The sequence below is a fragment of the Nycticebus coucang genome, chromosome 24, assembly GCF_027406575.1.
Source record: "Nycticebus coucang isolate mNycCou1 chromosome 24, mNycCou1.pri, whole genome shotgun sequence".
Taxonomy (NCBI): domain Eukaryota; kingdom Metazoa; phylum Chordata; class Mammalia; order Primates; family Lorisidae; genus Nycticebus; species Nycticebus coucang.
The window spans coordinates 25,543,009-25,566,442 of record NC_069803.1 but is presented as its reverse complement, the minus strand read 5'-3'; the positions used below and the strand labels follow the sequence as shown (position 1 = coordinate 25,566,442).

Sequence of the window (23,434 nt, the reverse complement as noted above, 5' to 3'; positions counted from 1 at the left end):
ATTGGGACATTGGATACTTTTTCCTCCATTCTTGAGATACTTTGCTAAGAAGAATATGTTCCAGCTCCATCCATGTAAACATGAAAGAGGTAAAGTCTCCATCTTTTTTAAGGCTGTATAATATTCCATGGTGTACATATACCACAAAGTGCAGGGAAAACTGTTAAAGAAATCAGCCTGGGTGAATATTTTATGAGGAGGACACCCTGGGCAATTGAAGCAGCATCAAAAATACACTCCTAGGACCCGATCAACTTAAAAAGCTTCTGCACAGCCAAGAACACAGTAAGTAAAGCAAGCAGACAGCCCTCAGAATGGGAGAAGATACTTGCAGGTTATGTCTCCGACAAAGGTTTAATAACCAGAATCCACAGAAAACTCCAACGAATTAGGAAGAAAAGAACAAGTGATCCTATCTCAGGGTGGGCAAGGGACTTGAAGAGAAACTGCTCTGAAGAAGACAGGCGCACGGCCTACAGACATATGAAAAAATGCTCATCATCCTTAATCATCAGAGAAATGCAAATCAAAACTACTTTGAGATATCATGTAACTCCAGTAAGTTAGCCCACATCACAAAATCCCCAAACCAGAAGAACATTAATTTTTACAAGGTGGGCAGACAAAGAACCATCCTCAAAATAGGCTGAGATGGTGCAGACAGAGAGGTGGGAGGGAAGCTGGGCAAAGCAGGGTCAGGAAAGACAGTGGGTAGGAGTATTTCTAAACGTCAAGACCAGAGCAAAGTCAAAGGCTAACTTGAGAGTTAAGAACAGAAAAGTTCCTCTTGATTTGATTACAGTGTAATTAGTGATCACAACAGGAACAATTTCTCTAGAGTTCTTTTAGCCAAGAGATACTATCCATGCTATATAAATTTTACTGACCATGAAATAAAATATAAAAAAGCTTCTAAATTTATTTTTCAAAGCTAGTATAATATAAAAACTAGTCATAAGTTGGACGGACCCATCCACACTCCTGCTTATTAATATGTGTACATAAATCCCTGTCAAAGATAACAACTGACAATTGTATGGTCACCATGTGCCAGGAACTATTCTTAGTGACTTGATTTATTTAATCCTCACATCAGTCATCTTGAGAAAATATTAACACGTTTAATTCATAAATATACTAAGGAAATTATATACCAACCCACGAATTCATATTCAATTGCAAAATATTAGAAGAGACATTAGGAAATACAGTATAAACTGTCAAAGGAGAAAACTCAAGAGAAAATAATTTCCCAACAAGTCCTGATCAAACTCATCAATGAAACATGATAAATAACACTATTTTAGGCTTGGTGCCTGTGGTTCAGGTGGCTAGGGTGCCAGCCACATACACCAAGAGCTGGTGAGTTCGAATCCAGCCCAGGCCTGCCAAACAACGACAACTATAACCAAAAAATAGCAGGGCGTTGTGGCAGGTGCCCATGGTCCCAACTACTTGGGAGGCTGAGGCAAGGGAATCACTTGGGCCCAGAAGTTTGCTGTGAGCTGGAGTTGGAGGTTGCTGTGAGCTGTGATGTCACAGCACTGTACCCAGGGCAACAGCTTGAGGCTCTCTAAATAAATAAATAATACTATTTTAAATAGGAAATGATACTAATAGTCAATGCTATTGACTATTAGTATCATTTCCTAAGTGTTAGTATCATTTCCATTTAGAGGAAAATAAGTAAGAATATCGGGATTCATCTCCAGGTATGAGCATTGTTTGGCAAGTTTCTGCCAATACAAGAATGGGATTAAGAAAACTAGATAGGATTAAACTATTAATACCTATGAAAAGGAGACAAAGTGGTTGTTACACGTACGTGATATGAATGTATAAAGCTAAGGGAATGAATAGAAAAAAATAGCGACATCTGTCTAGGGTTTGGTTACAAAATAAGAGCTGCCTTTGGGTACGATCTTGTCTTTGCCAAGCACTGTGCTGGGGGGCATTATATTTGAATTTTGACAGCCAACCAGGAGATGGGTTTTAAACAGCTCCCAGAAATCATGGAGCTGGAATTCAACCCCAAGGTCTACTCATCTATAAAGCTAATTCTCTTAATGACTGTCAGAGACCACACCCTCCCCTCCCACCTGCTGCCTGTGCAGATAGGAAAAAACCAAGTGTTTCTGACACGAAGATGTGGAGTAATTATAGTCACAATAAAAAACAAAGAATGGAATACATAGGAAAAATAAAAGTGAAAAATCCGTAACCCTTACATGAGGCAGAGCACACTTTTTACTGGGGGTTCTAAGGAGGAAGGCGGGGTATTGATATTACAAAGCCATCTATTTTCTCTCTAGTGATAGATCTGGCGCAATTGTACTATTTTTTGAATCTGGAAGAATAAATGGATAATAATGGTTGATAAAATGTAGCTTGAAAAGACTGTAGAAGGACAACTCCACTATCAAATATTAAACACGTATTACAACCACTAGTTGCATTACATACGACTACATGGAGTTGTATCTACTCTGTACACTAGAATGACTCTCATCCAGATCAACACCACAGAATGTCCAGAGACCATTCAGCAAATTCTGATGTAAAGTCGTGGCAAATGTAAATACCTAACAGTATACAACAAAATGAAATCCAGATAAGGTAAATAATTTCAGAATTCACATGTACGTGTGTGTGCGTGAGTGTGCATTTACTCATCAAATATAGGAGTCAGCATTTCTGTAAATAGCATCTAAGGATAAATTAGGATGTGATATTGCAGCACGTTGACAGATTGCTAAAAATATATAAAGTAGTTTTACACATCAAAAAAAGAAAATAATTCCCAAAAGAGGGCAGAGGGAATGACTAAGCCATTCATAAAAGGAGAAATTAAAATGATCAGAAAATAGAAGAAAAATTCTTCAACATCACTAATGAGTAAAGAAAGGTAACTTAAAATGACCACATGCGTTCTCTTGAGTAGTGATTTGACAGAACGTGTGAAAGGACTTAATTATAATTTTTGGTCCAGTAATTCTAATTCTTGGAATTTTCTGGTTGAAATAAAGTTATGTGCTAAAGGATAATTATTGCTCTGATTTTTATAATAGAAATTAGGAACACATTAAATGCCTCACATTAGGAAGCCATTTAAATAAATTATAGAACATGTCATGGAAAAATATGCAAGGATTTTAAATAATGTTATAAAAGAATACTTAATAATGTGGGGGAAAGTTTATGATATATTGTTAGGTGGATAAAAAGTAGGTTAGGTAACAGTGTTAATGGTACGTCTCTGAATAATTTCACGCTTGTGTGTTTAAATCTGAAAGGCTGCAAGCAAGGATGTTAATCCAGGCCATCTCCTAAGTGGGAGGTTTATGGGTGACTTTTTTTATTTCTACATTTAATTTTGCTGTGGTTCCTCAAAAGAAAAAATGGTTTTGATAGTTAAAATAATAGCAATAGATACTTCTAAAATACCTAGATATGTGAAAAGGAAGATTAAAAAGGAAACATACAGTCCTATTTCGTTGCTGCATCCCAAGAATGGAGGTGATGATTATTTTATTCTTGATTTCTTTACTTTGATCTGATCGTACATTAATTTTAAGCCATAAGATTTAAAAAACAAAAGGTATACTTTTTTAAGGGGAGGGAGGAAGAAAAAAGAGAAAGATTAGAAAGAGTCAATATTAGAAACTCTTTGGAATGGTAGAAATGCTGAAGTATGTTCATTCATTCACTTATTTCACAATTATTGGCACTAATTGTCTACCGTGTACCAAGCCTTATCTTCTTAAGAACAGACTGGTGAAACTAAATTTGATTTCTGCTTCTGTGATCCTTGCAGCACAGTTACGGAGCCTAACGTTGAAAACTGGAGGTGTAACTAAACATAATTACAAGTATGAGAAGTGTATTATTCACGAGAGCAGTGTTTTTATGAGCCTAAGCTCACCGAAGGCTTATATACATGTGCGTGTAAATATTTAAGAAAATTATTATGAAAAGTTAGATGGAGAATAATTAAGAGATAAAGCATACTTGGCGGAGAGAAGAGAAAATAATATATGGTTTATTATCTTCATGAGAAATTAAGATTATATATGAATGATTGTGTCGTGTTTTTATTATTCGAGAGGGAGCAAAGCATTGTGTGTGTGTTCAGCAGAAATGAGAAGATGGTTGCAATAATCCTGAAATTTTGAAATAGTCTAATGGAAAAGTGCAGAATTATTACAAATTCTAAATGTATGTATGAAGTCATCAATGTCAGTAGGCAAAACCCCAAACTGCTTGCACCCATTATGTCTCAATTCTCAGTAGAAATTAAATAGATATGGAGACTTTACCTCTTACGTGTTTACATGGACAGAGCTGGAACATATTCTTCTTAGCAGAGTATCTTAAGAATGGAAGGAAAAGGATCCAATGTACTCAGTCTTACTATGAAACCAATTTATAGCTTTCTTATGAAAGCTATAACCCAATTATAGCCCAAGAAGAAGGGGAAAGGGGAGGGAGGGAGGATGGGTGGAGGGAGAGTAATTGGTGGGACCACACCTACGGTGCATCTTACAAGGGTACATGTGAAATTTACTAAATGTAGCATATAAATATCTTAACACAATAACTAAGAAAATGCTGTGAAGGCTATGTTAACCAGTTTGATGAAAACATTTCAAATTGTATATAAAACCAGCACATTGTACCCCATGATTGCATTGATATACACAGCTATGATTTCATAAAAAGAAAAAGAAATTAAGTAGATCATATCAGAAATGTTCTATTACCTGTGGAAGACTTAATGAGAAGGTTGCTTTCTGGCCAGCACATGTACTCAAAGAGAGCATTCTTATCTTTCAGCATTAAACGAACCCACCATAGACTATGGCTTCCAGAGGCTTCAGAAAGTCATCCCCAGGCATCCCGGAGACCCCGAGAGATTAGCTAAGGTAAAATGCTTTGGACGTTGACGAGTAAAAACCTTCCTGTAGAATTTCAGCGAACTTAGACAAAGCCAGCCATTTAAGTCCCATTAAAATTAATTAGGCTTTGAAATTTGGCTAAGCTTGAAACACAAAATGCACATAAAATACCTACTAACTATGAAATATGCTCTGACTAATCTCTGCAGAAGTCTGAAGACCTGAGACTATAAAACAGATACACTATCGGCATATTCCACTTATAAAATATTACCAACTTTATATAATTATTTGCATAATTGCTTAAACGTATAAGCGCTCGTGCCTTTGTATTTAAATACGATTTTATTTACCCATAATTGCAGGGACCAATTAATCCACAATTAATTAATTATTCATGGAGGCCCTACTATGTACATATTTAATGAAGAGAAAAATGCCTTCGTGTCATGAAGTTTCTGTGAAATGGCTATGAAATGCACCCATTTTAAATGAACTTGCATGTGACAGGTAGACTATTACTTGGGCCTGGGATGTTAGCTTTCTTTATTTAAAAACTACATCCATTTTTTTGGTTATCATTCAACTAACGAGAAGCTACTAAATTTGTACATTTATATTTGCACTTTAAAGGCACAAATCATAAAATGCTGTGTTCTCTGGCCTGTACTGTGAGTAAAATCTACTGCTGTTGCTCCTCCATCACACCTTTATTTTTTTCCTGGAAAAATCCTCAGCCCCATCGTTAAATTAGATGATATCTGGAAAGTAGGTTAATAGCGATTTAAAAGGCCATAAAAAACAGGAGGTGGGAAAGACAAAATGAGAGGAAAGGGATTAGTGATTACTAATTCTCTCTGGTTAAAGCGAACAGGGGGAAATATTATTGGAAGAATTCATCTTTATTAGAAGAAAATTTTGCAGAAGGTATTGCCAAGATAATTTCAGTACTCTGGACAACTCCTTGGCAAGCGGCTAAACTCAGGTCCATCAATCATTTTAAGAATATATTTGGTTAATTAGAGTACCAGATTTTTAAATGGAACGGTGTGAAAGTCGTTTTTAATAGAACATTCATGACATTATTGGTTGTAACCAACCCCGCCCACATGCCATTTCTGAAGCTCTTTTGTCAAGGGTAATTTCATACAGATACATATTGAGAAAAATATTTAAACATACGATTATAGTCTACTTGTTAAACCCAATATAGAACCTGTTGGATAATTATTTATATTTGGGGGAGGGAGAATGTATGCACTTTTAATTTTTATTTCTAATTTTTCTTTTGTTTGCTATTTCGAATTTTGCCTTTCGTTATACCCCAGCCTCTCTTTGTTTTTCCAGGAGATGCTTCTGAAGAGAGCTGCGGACCTTGTGGAGGCTCTCTACGGCACACCGCACAACAACCAGGTGAGAAGCTCACATCTCATGCTCGTTGTACTTGACCCTTCCCGCTGGTGGAGATGCTCACGCCCACCTGCCGTTTTGCAGGACATCATTTTGAAGCGAGCCGCGGATATTGCTGAAGCCCTCTACAGCGTCCCTAGGAACCCCAGCCAGATCCCAGCTCTCTCCAGCTCCCCAGCTCACGGAGGCATGATGGGCATTAATTCCTATGGCAGTCAGCTTGGGGTCAGCATCTCAGAGTCAACACAAGGAAATAACCAAGGTACCCCCTTTCTCAGAGTTAAAATCGAAGTGCATTTTATATGTTGAAAAAAATTGGTTCTGGCTGGGTGCAGTGGCCGACACCTGTAATCCTATGGCCGACACCCATAATCCTACACTCTGAGAGACTGAGGTAGGAGGATGCTTGAGCTCAGGAGTTCAAGACCACCCTGAGTAAGAATAAGACCCTGTCTCTGCAAAACATAGAAAAAATTAGACAGGTGTCATGACACACTCCTGTAGTCCTAGATACCCAGGAGGCTGAGGCAGGAGGATTGCTAGAGCCTAGGAGTTTGAACCTAGAGTGAGCTGTGATGATGCCACCACACTCCAGCCTGGGTCACAGAGCAAGAATTTGTCTAAAAATACATATTATTTATATACTACATATATTATGATAATATATAATATATATATTTATATATCTAATATATATATACTACATATATATGTATTTTATGTATATATTATTTATATACTACATATATGTTATAATATATAACATATATATATTATATATATAATATATTAAATATATAATATATATATTTAATATAATTATATTATTATATATACTACATATATATAAAAAAATATGTATTTTAAGACAAATTTTTGCTCTGTGACCCAGGCTGGAGTGTGGTGGCATCATCACAGCTCGCTGTAGGTTCAAACTCCTGGGCTCCAGCAATATTTATATATATATATAGTATATAAATATATATAGTATATTTTATATATGTATAGATATATATAAAAGGTTGGTTCTCTGGAGTAGAGTCAGGGCTTAAGTCACATACCATCAAACAGAGTATGTCCCTGGATAAATAATCCAATAAAACATTGGATTATTTCAACATTATATCGGATTAGCTTCTGAGCTTTTTGGGTAGTGAGAAGAATCTCTTTAAAAATGTTTTGACTATTATGAATTTAGGAGAATTTAAGACTATGGAAACTGGGTTTTGAGGTGGTAATTGGGGAAAAAAGGCTATGCTTCTGCTGTTATGATAATCAGATTAAATCAGAGGAAGAGGTTGATTATAGCCATTATCATTTATTATGCTCAGATTTCCCTTCCTGGTCATCTTCTATTTTATATTATCTCATATACAAATATATAGCAATAAACTTATGCAGTCAACTGTGCTTTTACAGACAAAGTGTATCATGTCAAGAATTTTTTTGGCCAGTCCCATGGTAGCAGGTTATTAGAGCTTAGTAATGTTAGTGTCACTAAAGCTGGTATTTAATCCCTCACTGCTAAATTTGACTGGCTTTAACAATAAAAATCAACCTCAATGAAAAAAATATTTTTTATTCTTTTTAAAATTTTCTTTATTTTATCATTAAAATCGATCGTAAATCATTTTTAAAAAGAGTAAATGTTCCTAATTACTTCCCTAACCTTGGGATAGTTTGGTTTCTAATTTCATTTATCTATCAAAAGAAAATTCCTTAGTCTTTGGTCAAGGGTGAATTCTTCTCAGAAAAGAGTAGGTGGGATGTATTATGACTTTTTTTTTTTTTTTTTTAAGACGTGGGACTAACCCATGGGCCATATATCAAATTCTTTTTCATTTGGTGACAAATTTGGGTTCTAGTTTTAGCAACAGTTGTCCAGAGTGATTTATTTCAGGATAGGTGAGGTCTGTGCTGGGGTTTCTGCAGTATGGAGAAGACATTATCCCTTCCCCCACCCAGTCACAGATCACATCCTCCTGCCCTCATTAGGGGTGCTGCAAAGTCTCAAGTCAAAGAAGAGCATGTTGGGAGTTGAGGCAAACTCATCAGTACTTTAACGTGAGAATGATCCTCACCTCCTCCTAGGGCACAGCAATGACTTTGAACTCACATTTCTAAACTTGCACTCCATAGGCTACAAGTGGCTCTGGAGATGTTATTAGGGTACCTTTTCCCTTCACCCTCCCTCCCCTGACCCCCAAAGTGACTACGGGATGCTACATTTGGAAAACACTAGGCTAGCAATGTTAAATTAGTTTATTTATTCTCTGCCTTCCATCTGTGAATCTGTAAGAGATGGCTACAGTACAGTGTCTGCCCAGCTCAACTTGACCGCAGAATGTGTTTGTGACATCAGTTAGTATCTCACAGGACTCCAGTGTCCCGTGAAACATGATTCAGGAGATGGCACGGCACACTGCCCTCACTCCCAGGTGTGAGCTGGAGGTGCTGAGCGCAGGTGTGAAGGGTGGGAGGAGATGTCAGGGACACAGCCAAACATGGGTGGGAGAAAGAGAAGAATGAATAAAAGGCTGAAGCCAGGCTGCACGTTCCCCACCACTGCTCGGGAAGCCTGGGGCCGGTGTGGCCCTGCACGAGCTGCCTGGGCCTGATGGCGCCCCCGGCTGCTCACCTGGGCTTTCCTGTGCCATCAGGGTATATCCGCAACACAAGCAGCATCTCCCCGCGGGGCTACTCGTCCAGCTCCACGCCGCAGCAGTCCAACTACAGCACTTCCAGTAACAGCATGAACGGCTACAGCAACGTCCCCATGGCCAACCTGGGCGTGCCAGGCTCCCCGGGATTCCTCAACGGCTCACCCACAGGCTCCCCGTATGGAAGTAAGTGCTTCTCCGCCTCTAGGTTACTATTATTTAGCTTTTTTTGGGGGGGGGGGGGTTGCTTTCCTGGATCTTCCCACCTGTGGGAGAGCAGCTTAACTTCCTGGTGACAGGTGCTGCTTAGCTTTTGTTCTTTTGCCTTAGCTGGACTTTACGACTCTTGCAGTGACATAAGGACCCATGGGGGAAAAGAATAAAATGATTGTCTTCTTTCAGAGAAAGAGGCTATGTCACCCGTGCAGACAGGAGGGAGGAATTAGGGTTCCATTTCAGTTAGCGTGTGTACTCTGCCTTAGGCACTTGCTGATGTCATATTTAGTCTTCCTAAGGACTTGACCTCCGTGTTATAATTGACTCTCCCAAGATCACACAGCTACTCTGTGATAATTTGGGCCCAGAATTGATGACTACTCAGTCATCACACCAGACTCCATTTGCTTTCCCCTTCCTTACGCACCTCCAGAGAGGTGGAAGTTGACGTTGCATAATCGTGTGAAATATTAACACAGAACCTGTTCATCTTGGTCTGTGGTCTAGCAGCAAAGTCCCTGCTCTGGGACATTGTGACAACTCACTGGGGTTGCTCTGGGGACTGTCCTGGGAACTTTCACAATGTCCTAGGAGCTGGAGGGGGCATGGATTCTTCCAACCTGCCTAGGGAATAATGCAGGCCAGGGGCCAAGCTGTCATGGAGAGTCTGATTGGGGAGAGTGTTCTGGAAATGCTAGGTCTTGGTGCAAGGTTCTGAGGCGTATCCTCCTTTCACCCAGAGAGGTTCCCTCATGCCAGGACCAAGGACATGTCACGGGCACGTCTGTCATGGCCTGTGGCTCTCTGGGGGCACATGCCTGTGAGTAATTTCTGGGTTATTGCTTCAACTCCTACACTCAGCACTGCACCCTGTGATAAAAACGTGGTACCAAGTAGCAAAGGGGAGTAGAAGTTCTTTTAGTACAAGTAGAATCTTGTTACTGTAGAGATAGGAGCCCTGTATTGTATCTTATCAGGTGAATTAGACTAGTGTGGTCTAGGGAGACAAAGGATTGCTTGATTTCTTTACTTGTTTTGACAATGTTTTGGGGGGAATCATCAGTGTCAAATGGGCATGTGAGTGTATGAAACAGACTCTAATAAGAAACCGGTAAAAGAAAACAGTATGTTTAGGAAATTTAGATAAATCCAGGAGTCAGGATGACTTTCATTTAGTTCTGAGTTTACAGGATACTACAGCAAAGAGAGAAACACTATTTGTTGTAAGGTTTTACATCTACATGTTATTTTATTAAGTAGCTCAGGAGAAACTGGACATATCTGTGACTAAGATTTTAGGTCTTTTTCATGCTTATCCATAGAGAAGGTGCCTAGCGTTGTGAAGGGACCACATTTTTAATAACCCTGCAAGTGTTGTGATCATAAGAGATCCATGGCATAAATAATGTTACATCATAACAGTGATGACAATTGCAATCGCTTTACAACTTAAAAACCATGTTCACATCCTTCCAGATCCTCACAAACTTGTGACATGAATGTGAGTTAACTTCTTTTTACCTTGGTAATTTCATTTTCCCTTGTAAGAGATGAAGTTCTTACATGACTTAGTCAAGGTTTGAGAGCAGTAAATAGTAAAAATGGGACTCAAACAGGTCATCAGACTTAGAATAGACTATTTAATACATTTACAGTATTAGGCTGAACCATATGAAATTTCCTGATTATTATTAGTTTTTGAGACAGAGTCTCACTATGTCACCCTCAGTTGAGTGCTGTGGCATCACAGCTCACAGCAACCTCCAACTCTTGGGCTTAAAGAGAAGCTCTTGCCTCAGCTTCCCAAGTAGCTGGGACTACAGGGGCTTGCCACAATGCCCAGCTACTTTTTGTTGTTTAGTAGGCCCAGGTTCAAACCCACCTGTCTTGGTGCGTGTGGCTGACATCCTAACCACTGGGCTACAGGTGCCCAACCTCTGATTCTTTCCTGTATTTGTGTATGTATTAGATTGAACCACGTGAAGTAGTTGTTTTTGTAGGTTAAAAAAAGGTCAATTACAGAGTGGTGGGAAGGGAGAGAAAAGAAGGGAAAAAGAATGAAAATGCCCAGTGGGTGTTAATCGCTTACTATTTCTTACTAGATAATTCACTGAGTAGGGAGCATTCCGGCAAATGACAATTTTCTTCCACTGTCCTTTCCTGGTCACCTAAACCCACAGCCCCAAGAAAAACAATAGCACCCCCAATCTTCAAATCGCCATTTAAAACAAGACAGCGTACACAGAATAGGAAAAAGAAAAGAGGAACTCTTTCCTGCCCACCCAGGAGAGGACCTTCTCCCAGCGCCTCCCGGATCTAGTGTGATCCTTACACCTTCACTTTTGGAAGTCAGGTGTGAAGAACTCTACTGGGAATGGGGTTCCAAAGAGTGCATTCATTCCAATCAAATTCTTCTGTATTTCTGACCAGCAAAGCCTTAACTTCTCTGGGAAGGAAAAAAAAAAAAAGCCTGGGGGGAAACCTTTGGCAGTTCTGTTACTTGTGCCTGAAACACAATCCTATGACTTTTTATTTTATTTGTTTTTCGACGTGTCCAATAGGGGCAGACCATGCCAGGGAGCCATCACTTGCCAGAGGCAATTAAAAAGAAACCGAGCCCACCCCTTTGGTCAAGTTTGACTTGTATTCCAGCCAACATAGAGTATCAAAAACCTGCATCTTGACTGCTTTTGCTCTCACACTACTTCAGAAATGGCCTAACAGATGTTTTTTCAATTTTACATACAAAACTTCACTTCCTGGCGGTAGCAGTGTGCGCCAAGTTCCAACTCAGTGCAAGCTTTTTTTTTTTTTTTTATGGCTGAATTCTAAACCCCTGACAATAGGAGGTTATAATGAAATGCTGACAGACCCCTCAGCGCCAGCAAATGCAATGGCTCGGTGCAAAGGAGGATGTATGCCCGGTGCGCTCCAGCTGGGACTCTGCAAGCCGATCAATCCTTGTAAGAAGAAAAGTGGTTTTTCCTGAACTCCTCACGTTCACATAGATTTCTGGGCCAGACATGCGTGCCTTTACTTTGGCCTCTCTCCATAGAGAGCTAGATGGTCCCAGAAATTCTCAAATGGAAGGTCTGATCAACTCTTCTCAAATGTTGTCCCCAAAGACGGTCTCTCAACAAGCCTGTAACACCCAGGGGGACCACGTTTTCCAAAGCAGAACAGCCACCAAGCCAACGCAAGTTTGGACAGAATCCAGATAGGCAGGAATCCAACCTGTCCTCAAGCCTTCCTACTTTACTGTCTTATAGAGACAAGGCCCTGGGCTAAATAGTTTTATATTTTTTAAAAATAAATATTAAGAACCTTTCTATTATAAAATAGTAAATATTATAGAAAATGTAGCACATAGTTTTTGAAAGAAAACAGACTCATCGAAGAAAGTCTCTTTTAATTAGGATTTTTTTTTTTTCTGAAGAAATACAATAGTCCTATTCTCAGGGTATGCAATTTGAAAAGTGTTTATCGGTGAAGAAAAGAAATGACTTACTGTAGGTTTCAGAGGCTACACTTTGAAAGTAAACGACTGCTATCTCTGCATAGAAACACACAGTGCGACTCTGATGCACAGTTGAGGAGATTTCTGCCAACAGATGGATGAAAGAGTGGAGGAAAACTGGTCAAACTACGAAAGCCGTAGCTAGATGATGCAGACGGGGGTCCTGGAAATGGAGAACAAATATTAGGAGTGCTGTTTGCTTTAAAAATTGATCATAATCATCAAGTTTTTCCCAGGAATTTGAGAATTTGTCTCTGCTTTTTTTTTTTTTATCAGAAGGTTAGCAAACTTTGTATAGACAGTAAAATCAGAGGGAAAAATTATCCTTATTCAAAAAAGCTAGCTGGGTGTAAGGGTTCAGGTCTATAATGGAAGGTCCCTTGAGGTTGGGAGTTGGAACCCAGCCTCAGAAAGAGCCCATCTCTACTAAAAATAGAAAAATTCACAGACTGGGGGGGGGGTGCACACTTGTAATCCCAGCTATCAGGGAGGCTGAGGTGGGAGGAGTGCTTGAGCCCAGGAGTCTAAAGTTACCGTGAGCTGTGATGATGCCACTGCCCTCTAGCTTGGGTCACAAAGTGAGACTCTCCCAAATAAACAAAATAAGCTGTTTGCTTATTGCTAAGGATTATATTACTTCTATCAAAGAAATAGAATTTTTTTTTACTTTTGAAAAATGGCTTTCACTATTTTCTCCTACACCAGCAGTAAGACACCTTCATTGTAGAAAATTTTGAAAAGAGGGAAAATTAAAAGGAAAAACTTAAGGATATGTACAATCGCATCAGCCAGAGATGCCATCATTGAAAATTGGATCCTTCTAGACTTTTATCATATTTTTAAAAATGGGTTTGATGTTGGGCGGCGCCTGTGGCTCAGTGAGTGGGGCGCCGGCCCCATATACCGAGGGTGGCGGGTTCAAACCCGGCCCCGGCCAAACTGCAACCAAAAAAATAGCCGGGCGTTGTGGCGGGCGCCTGTAGTCCCAGCTGCTCGGGAGGCTGAGACAAGAGAATTGCTTAAGCCCAGGAGTTGGAGGTTGCTGTGAGCTGTGTGAGGCCACGGCACTCTACCGAGGGCCAGAAAGTGAGACTCTGTCTCTACAAAAAAAAAAAAAAAAAAAAAATGGGTTTGATGTTATTATGCAATCTGCTTTTTCCTATAAGTAGGCACATCTTCCTCTGTGATTAAATATTTTCTGCAACGTTAGAATGCAGTGGAAACATTAAAACTATGATATAGGTTTAAGATTAACATAATTTACCCTATTGTGGGTCACTTAAGTTATCTTCCAATTTTTCGCTGTTATAAAAAAATGCCCTTGGATTTATTATTTTTGGTACATTCGTGATTATCTCCCTGGAATTAATTTCTGGAGATTAAATTAGTGGGTCAAAGGATAGGCACATTTTAAAATACTCTGATACATATTGCCCAAGTCCCTCCACAGAGGTTAATTCTCCCCTCAGAAAAGAACGAGTATGGTTCCCCGCCCTGTTAATTTTTTCTTAATCTTTATTTGGTAAGTGGAAAATAACATCTTATTACTATTTTAATTACCATTTTATTACTCACCGGTTTGAGTATTTCTTCATGGGTCTCTTTATCACTTTCAGTTCTTCTTTGTGTCTTTTGCCCATTTTTCTATTTGGCTGTTTTTCTAATTAGCTTATAAAAACATTAACTATCGAGAATAGAGAAGATCTAAAAAAGTATTGCAAATATTTTTCTTAATTTCACATTTCTGTGTGCTACAGAAGTTTTTAATTATGTGGCAAATCTATCTTGTGAGTGTCTAGTTAGGCCTTGAGGTTGAAAGGATTATGCAAACTATATTTCTACTAGCACTTTTATAATTTTGCTTTTACAAAAAACTCTTTAGTCTCTAATGCTTAGGGTATTTTTCCATGCATTTATCTCTCCACTAATATAAAATGTCACCTTTATTAAGTAATAATTCTCATTTATACCCAGGTCTGTTTCTGGACTCTGTTTTGGTCTAAAGCTTTGCCTGCCTGTTTCTATACAAGTATAACTCTGATTTCATTGATGCAAATTTATCATCTTAATTTTTTTTTTAGTAAAGGAGTGCACTTAACTAAACTTTATGGCTTTGTGTTTGTTCAAATTGTGTTTGTTCAAATACACAAATTTCCTTTTAGGATTTTTATATTTCCATTAGATTTTAAAATTTTTGTAAAGCATATTTAAAATGGGCCTGGCCTCATTCTTGAGCTGGACTTTTAGATTGTTTTCCTCACACAAAAAATCCCATTTTCTGTACAAGTGAGTTACATGCTGGATGTAAGTGAAATCAAGGGTGCCTGTGTGATTCACATTGTAAAAACCTCCTTCATCTTGGTGTCAACACAGAAACCAAGGTGCCATGTGGGGCCTACGTGGATCATGGGGAACCGCAGAGATTGGAGCAAGGTCAGGGTCAGGGCCTCCTGAGTCTCAGCTTTTCAATTCTGTGCTTTTGTCTTTTGTTCTTCTGTTTCATTAGTGCAAAAACCCAAGCTGGGAGATTGTGCTTGGTGCTGTGAATGCTCAGCCCCTGCATCTTACCTTATTACAGTGAATCAGCCCCCTTTTCTATTCATTTACTTCTTCCACTGTTAGGTGAGATTCTTCGAGAACCGTATCCTCTCCATTTTTTTTTCCTCTTAGTTCCTATAACGTGAGGGAAAACAGTGACATGTTGAGATATGTTCTTCTGAAGACCTCTTTGTATGAGGACTACCTGAGGATAAATAGTTTTCCAAGGGCTTTTTTGAAGTCTTTGTGGTAGAGTTCTGCTATAAAGGACAGCAGAGTGGTGGTAAGCTGTATGAGGGTATTGTACCTGCAGTTGAGTGAACATAGCCCAAAGTATATTTTTGGGGGGAGAACAAGGGTGGAGTCTCCCTCAGGACAGCAGAACATTTACCTTTCAAGTCACCTGATGCTTTGCCTTCTCCACCATAAGTCTCACTCATCTTCTCAGTTTCAGAATGTACTTTGCTGGGTAGCTGTTCCATTGAAGGTACACAGCAGGTGTCAGCTCTGCTACAGGAGTTCACCCTGGGCTTTACCATGAGGCTCCAGCAAATCTTTTCCCACGTTGTGTGACTTGGAGCTACTGTGCTAGTGTTATTTGGACAGTTCCGACTTCTGGAGGTTATGGTTAAACAAGTCCCAAAACCTTGACCTTAGACTGTAGGGTACTATTTCTAATATTTTCACCCTTGTGAATTCTGCTATGTTAAACCATATAGAATTATCTTCTTTCCTGATGTGACCTGGTAGCATATTTGACAGTAAGAAGTGGGGCCCTTCATCAGGGAAGTTGCCTTGCTTTTGGCTTCTCTGAAATTATTTTAATGTTCATATTGGTGTTTCTTTCTAAACATTATGCCAGGGGAGTCTGACTTGGAATTTTATTTCCCAGGAGCCCGAAAAGCACAGGGGGAGGGAAATAATCCTCTAAACGTTAATAAACTTTTACATTTAATGAGGAAGGACCCACCAAAATGGCACTCTCACAGAAGATGTTAACCCTTCAGGCCAAATCTCCAGGGTCCTGGAAGTTACCAGGGAGGAATGTAACTCCCAGATAAGACTTCTTTGGGGGTAAATAGTTGCAGGGCCGAGTTGATGATTTTTTTAAGGCATGTTGGGGGTCTGTCTTCTCTTGCCCAGCTTCTACTCATGAGTTAAGACCTGTCCCAATAGCTGCTGCTGTCTTCCTGACCGTCAGTGCCAGAAGAGCACCCTGCCTCTCCTTAGTCTCGGGTTCATTCCTCGAAGACAGTGGTTCTCAACCTTCCTAATGCCACGACCCTTTAATACAGTTCCTCACGTTGTGGTGACCCCCCAACCATAAAATTATTTGCATTGCTACTTCATAACTGTAGTTTTGTTACTGTTATGAATCGTAATGTAAATATCTGATAAGATGTAAATTGAGCTGCCATAAACAGTCTCGTACAAGTGTCCTTATGATAAAAGGATTTTTTTCCTTCTGGGTAGATGCCCAGTAAGGGGATTGCTGGATCAAATGGGAGATCTAGTTACAATCGCCAAAATATGGAAACAGCCTAAATGCCCACCAACCCAGGAATGGATTAACAAGCTGTGGTGTATATATACACCATGGAATACCATTCAGCTATTAAAAAAAATGGAGACTTTACATCCTTCGTATTAACCTGGATGGAAGTGGAAGACATTATTCTTAGTAAAGCATCACAAGAATGGAGAAGCATGAATCCTATGTACTCAATTTTGATATGAGGACAATTAGGGTCATGGGGGGGAGGAAAAGCAGAGGGAGGGGGGTGGGGCCTTGGTGTGTGCCACACCTTCTGGGGGCAAGACATGATTGCAAGAGGGACTTTACGTAACAATTGCAATCAGTGTAACCTGTCTTATTGTACCCTTGATGAATCCCCAACAACAAAAAAATAATAATCTGATAGGATATATTTTCATTGGTCGCAATCCATAGGTTGAGAACCGCTGCCTAAAAGGGTTACTATATTAGTTGTTTGTTTATTCTTCCCACCAGACAGGGTGGGAATGTTGTCACATTCATTTTTTTTAATCCCTACGAACAGGAAGAATGCCTGGAAATTAATAATGTCTCTGATACACACATTGCATACACATTTCTGGATGAGCCCCTTTCTAATGATGGATTATACATTTGCTTTCCAGTCATGTCATCGAGTCCCACCGTGGGATCCTCCAGCACATCCTCCATCCTCCCGTTTTCTTCCTCCGTTTTCCCTGCTGTCAAACAGAAGAGTGCCTTTGCCCCCGTCATCAGGCCCCAGGGCTCCCCTTCCCCTGCCTGCTCCAGCGGCAACGGAAACGGATTCAGAGGTAATGACAGGGACCCCCTTGGGGGTTAGCAAGGGGGCAGGGACAGACCTGTCCGCAAACTCCACAGGTCGTGGAATTGACTAAGGTAGAGCTATATAGATACGGTCCAGGAGTGGCTGGACTCCCTCCACTCTGCAGTCCACAAAGCTATTCTGCCCTTTCCCCAGTGCCCGCCACGTGGTGATGACTGCTTCCCTAATCAGCTTCCCGTCCTCATGCAAACACGTTTATCTCGGCAAGTACAGACAGAAGCCACAGGGAGTAACCAGGCCCTTCTGTGACAGTTACATGGGCAGGGAAGAAAGAGAAAGACAACCTGTTTCACTCATCAACCCCATTTTTGAGCAATGTCCTAAAATCTAAACTGACCTGAGGACAGCCCCCAAATGTGAGGAGTCCCTGAGAATCCACTCAGCTCATGGTGAAGGGCACGGTAGCTGATGGCAAAGGAGCACGTTGGAAACTGCTGCGCTCTGGGGCCCTCATTATTCTGGGGTTGTTCCTTGCATCCTGATATGAAAACATTGGGGTAAAACCAGGAAGAACAGGGTTCAGTTAACCCCTCAGGGATTAAAAGCCTGTGAGATCAGCAGAGCTTGGTGGGGAGGGGTCTAGGGGCTGGGCTGTCCTTGGGACAACTGTGAACCAGTTGTCAGCACAGCTCTGGGAAGTCCATTCAGTTCCTGTCCCATCTTTCTGTTAAAGATGATGGCATCTCCTTAAATTCAAGTAACCTGACAGAAACTGTCAGAAGCAGAATTGAAAACCCAGAACTCATAGGAGTCACTGAAAATTCTTTTACTACTGACTGGCCGGAGTAGCTGGGTAGTTAGAAACATCTGCATATTTGATAGAATTTTTTTGTTTTTTAGCCCAATGTTTAATCCATAGAGAAACAGGCTCAGTCTCCAGGTAGCAAAGTGTCTCTACCTGTCTCATCTCTCATCAAAGACCAGGGGTTTCCATCTCACCCTTAGGGGATGTGGCTTCATCTCAGACTGGGACAGGGAAACAATTGCGGAATCTTCACTGTATCTTCTCCCACCAAACTACTGCCGTGATGCTAATTCTCTGCTCAGTTAAGGTCCGAATCAAACCACAGGGCCCACTAGGTCTCATTGGGAAAGCAGAGTGGGAGGGATGAGACCCAGGCCTCCTTCCACACTGGCCACTCAGCAAATAGGTTCAGTTTCGTTTAAAGAGAAAATAAAGGTCACTCAATTCCTCACAGTCCAGGGGTCCTCAAACCTTGGGCCACATAAGCAGTGTGATTGTACTTGTTCCCGTGGTGTTTTTTTACTTCAAAATAAGATATGTGCAGTGTGCATAGGAATTTGTTCACAATTGTTTTTTTTAAACTATAGTCCGCCCCCCTGTCTCACACACAAAAATCCCTGCGTGTTACCAAAGTCAGGTTCGAATCAGCCCCGAGAGCTGGAAGGGGGCCCAGTCAGAGTGGAGTTTCCTGTGGGGGCAACCACAGCAAAAATAGCCAGAAGAGCCTTCTCAGGGTGCCCCTGAGCAGTCCCCATGACTGGGTTCCCTGTCTGCCCAGGCTATAGCTTCACTGCAAAGTCCCAAACCTCTTCTGGATCCTACAATTCCCTCCAAATTTTTCTGGTGATTTGAATCTTAAAGAGGAGGAGGAGGGAGATGGAGTGAGGGAAAAGAAGAGAAACACCTGTCAATGTAGGGTAATAGCCTTAAAAAATGCAGAGAACTGTGAAAATATCAGGAATGCTGAGGAGACGCTGAGAGAGAATGAACCCCGGGAAGGGTGCTGGCCTCCGTGTCCCTGGGTGTGCGGGAGTTCTGGGTCAGCCCCTTCCAGGCCGTGGGAACCTGTGCTCGTCCCTGTCTTGTCCAAGACTCACTTTCCTTGTCTGTTCAGCTTGTGGTGAATGAATTTGTGTGAGGAGTGAAGTAAGCAAGGTTATTTCCCACAGCATGGCAGGGTTGACAAATGATGTCCTCGGAGGCCTTCCCTCTACTTGTCCCCAGTGTTAGTTTTAGGAGGTGCCCCCTCTACTGTCCCTGGATGAAAGATCCTGGGATCACGGGGGCCTGAGAAGTAGGGAGCTCCATCTCCTTAGAGGGAGAGCAAAAATGTGGGCTGAGGAGCCTGGGTGATCACAGCTGATGGAGGTGAGACAGTCCCCAACTATCTGCAGATGGCGTGTACAACCAACATTCCTAAGAAGTGCTGTTACCAAGCAAGCAATGGCCGGAACTGAGTGCTTTTCATGAATTATTTCCCCCAAGTTCATACCCATGTCACCGCTTTTAGTTAAGCAGTTTATCCCGGGCCTCATCGTAAGTGCCTGATGTCTTGAACCCAGACATGTGGACTCCAAAGCCTGTGTCCCGACACCCCACTGCTGCTCTTGACCTTTCACCCTTCACCCATACCTCCTTTGCACCTGGACCAAAGGAAGCTTACTGCTTGTCCACAAAATGCCAAAGGTGAAGGAATTGGACAATCCGAAGAGCAGGTAGCATCCCTGTGCCCCAGTGAAAATGCCTCCTTTTCCTCCAGTACCATCTGCTCTCTACACCCCAAAAAGTCAGGTTACCACCTAACAGAGAGCCAGCCAGCCCAGCTGGATGTGAGACTAGGAGGAAGAAAATTACCTAAAATCTGTTCTCCAGCATTCAGGGGGGACTCTGACCTTTTCTAACCATCTTGGGTCATTGTCTTAGGACGCAGAAAAAGGAAGGGGCTGAGAAGCTTTAATTGTAATGGACAAGTTAAAGTTGAGACCGTGAGCCAGAATTTTACTGCCAGGGAGATACAGGCACAGCAGCCCAGGCCTACCTTCCACTCCATCTATCAGGCACTTAGAGGTGATGTGTATAGATTGTCAAGATATTATTATACACTACGTGTCTGATTCATTTTCCAGCTCCCTCCAGGAAAAAATAAATAAAATGAAAAAAACTCCTTCACTCTGGGATAATTACTAGGGTTGCTATATCTCTAAATCATCCGGGAGTGTCCAGCATTGAACCACCTTTATTGAAAAGTTACATCGATTCAATATATAGTAATACAGGCAAAAATAATTAAGGCTTTGCTAGCTGTGTAAGACCTTAATCCAGATCTCACAAACATTCAATAAAGGCTGTGTGGGCAGGGAAATAGATGGCTGACAATTTTGCCTGAGAGGACTGGCTGACGTGAAGTGAGAGAGTAAGAGTTGGAAAAAGATGGTTTGGGCGAAGCAGGGAGCATTGTAGCCATTTGCTTGTAAGCTTAGTAAGCACAACTCAGCAAAGTGCTTCTGTGATATTTGAGCATCCGTAGATGGGATACACGCAGTAAAATGCACAGAGTCATATTCTAGATATTATGAAGTTCTGATGCAAGGAAACTTGCTATTTTCCAAGAAAGGAATAATTCTAGGAGCTCATCTGAAAGCCAGAGCCAGAGGAATACAATCTGTGTGATGGTTTTCTACATTGTACAAGTGCTATGCTATTTCATTTCCCACCCTGAGGGAAAACCTTGAACATGATTCTTCCCAGAAAGGCATTGTCTGCATCTCTTGACTAGACGGGGGATATATTGGATTACTGTACTGGGAGGGGGGTGAAAAGTGGGGCTGACTCCCAAATTAGGAACTAATTAAAGTGTCCCATGCTAGTGGAAAGTGCGTTAGGGAATGAGCATGGCCCATCAGCAGTGAGTGCTGATCTTCAAAGGATGATGAGCTAGCTAAAAAAAAGAAAAAAAGCAGCTCATCAAATTTAGGCTGGAACAGACATGGGCAACCTAGAATGCAAAGGTCTTATTTGTGACATTGATACCCAGGAGCTCAGCACCTGTAGTTTCCTTTCCTGTTCCAACTAAGTGATGTGCAGCAGTATAATCTGGAAATTAGTGCAGTCTAATAAAAAGATATGTCACATAGTTTCTATCTATGCTCTCATGTATACAAGCCACTCCTACGAAACAAAGAGCAACATGACTCTTGGCCTCCCAAGCAAAATTGCAGGGATGTTTGCAGATTTCAGTCCTTCCAGGAGGCTTCAGAGCCTCTCCTAGGCTGTCTGCTAGATCCAATCTCGAGAAAACCAGTTCCTGTACCAGCTGAGGGCACCCTGGCTCTGGATCGCACCACCAGACTCTGTCATTTCTGTCCCTTGCTGCTCAATTCATGCCCTAGCCTTTAAAGTCTTCGGGCCTCAATCCTCTGTCACTCTTCCTTTGCAGCCATGACTGGACTTGTCGTCCCCCCAATGTAAAGAAGAGGAAAACTGCTTTCTTATAGCACAAAACTACTTACTCTGATGGACCAATAAAGCGGAAAGCACTATGAGCTCTTTGTGGGCAAGGGTTGTGTCCCAAATGAACACGATGGACATTCCTGGGTATGCAAGGAGCTGGCATCTCATTCGGTCTCACGTCCCCTGTTAGCTCTGATGACGACACAAACTGACCCTCTTGGGGACAAGGACAAAAGGTGTCATTGACGTAGTCAGAGCTAAGAGCAGAAATGCAATTCTTTGTTATGAACATTATGAAAACCACCTTCCTATGTTTGTAAAATATTTAAGAAAAAAATTGGCAAACAATTAATGCTTAATATTTTGGATACCATTTGTTTTTCTTTGTAGGAAAAAAAAGTTGAAAGTTTCTATTTTCTATGAAGCCTTTCAGATACCAATTTAGTTTATGCAGAAAAAAAATTGAACAAAACAGGGTACCAGCATGGAAGACTTTCTAAAAATGAAACCTGAACTGAATGAAATGTTGTACGTGTGTTTGCTTATAGTTTAATCTCTTTAAAAAAAAAAAAAGGGAAAAATTTTAAAATGTTTTACAATTATTTAATAAATAAACATGTAACTTATTGTAAGTAGAGGTTGAGGTAGAAATTAAGACTTTTTTTTTTGGAAGAGTAGAAATTCTCTTCCTGATGTACAATGAAAATAATGCAAATCTGTAGGAACAAGTTTTAAAGGTGTGTGATTATTATTGCAGTTACTTACTAGATTCTTATCCCTCACCCCACATCCCCCTCTTTTTCCATCATTTTAGTGACATGGGGAAGAGGAAGAACGTGTAACTTATGTAGATTCCTACGGAACAAAGCTATAGGAGAAACAGAGGTTCAAGTACACACACACACGGGCCAATGCTCAAACCCATCAACTCATTCTCACCTCCAGCTGCTTTCTGAATATACTACACGTCCCTTTTGGTGTTCACTCTTTGTGAATATTTTTCTTAAAAATTCACCTTAGCTTTCAACATTCTCGCCTGAGCAATGCAGAGACTTCCCAGGTTTTAGTGTGTCTCAGGCTTTGAGCATCCCCAGGAAAGAAGTAGCTCGCGTTCAAGAAGAGCCAAAACCCCAAGAGTTTCTTAACCAAGGGGTCCCTCTGGAATTCTTCTTTGACAAAGCTCTACACCCCCCTCCTCTTTGTTTGCCTGGTGCAGTACGGAGGTATAAAGCCCCCTGAACTTCAAAGACAGGGTTTGGAGAAGATGCCTCTGTTTCGTGGACTCCGTCTTAGAATGCCCATGCCTTTCCTCTCTCTGTAAATTTCCTTTCGTGACATTGCACTCTCTGGGGGAAAAAAAACATCTCACTGAACACTGTTTCCAGGCAAGAATGGGATGGGGTGTAGAAAAGGAATGTGAAGACCTGGAAATCCAGGTCCCTGGGGGATTCACAGATTCGGAGTACTTGCATTTGAAGCAATGCACTAACCCAGCCCTTGATGGTTCCGTGACTGGCTCTCAGGAGGAAAAGCCTTGGCAGCACTGCTAACTGGTGGATTCTCGAGAGCCTGTGTGATCCTTAGAGATGTATCCAAACTTATTTGGATTGCCAATGCAAATGTCATTGGGCCCAGTTCAGGAT

General features: G+C 41.0%; 1 protein-coding gene across 2 annotated transcripts in view; it reads left to right on the top strand.

The window, feature by feature from the left end:
• Positions 1–22,423, top strand: part of EBF2 (EBF transcription factor 2) — a 197,277-nt gene extending 174,854 nt beyond the window's left edge. For both annotated transcript variants that reach the window (XM_053578271.1, XM_053578272.1), the window contains exons 11-16: positions 4,834–4,922; positions 6,243–6,308; positions 6,390–6,567; positions 8,966–9,151; positions 17,397–17,564; positions 21,778–22,423. In XM_053578271.1, coding sequence (XP_053434246.1) covers positions 4,834–4,922; positions 6,243–6,308; positions 6,390–6,567; positions 8,966–9,151; positions 17,397–17,564; positions 21,778–21,809 — 719 coding nt within the window. In that variant the 3' untranslated portion in view covers positions 21,810–22,423. The remainder of the gene's footprint in view (positions 1–4,833; positions 4,923–6,242; positions 6,309–6,389; positions 6,568–8,965; positions 9,152–17,396; positions 17,565–21,777) is intronic.
• The last annotated feature ends 1,011 nt before the right edge of the window (positions 22,424–23,434 follow it).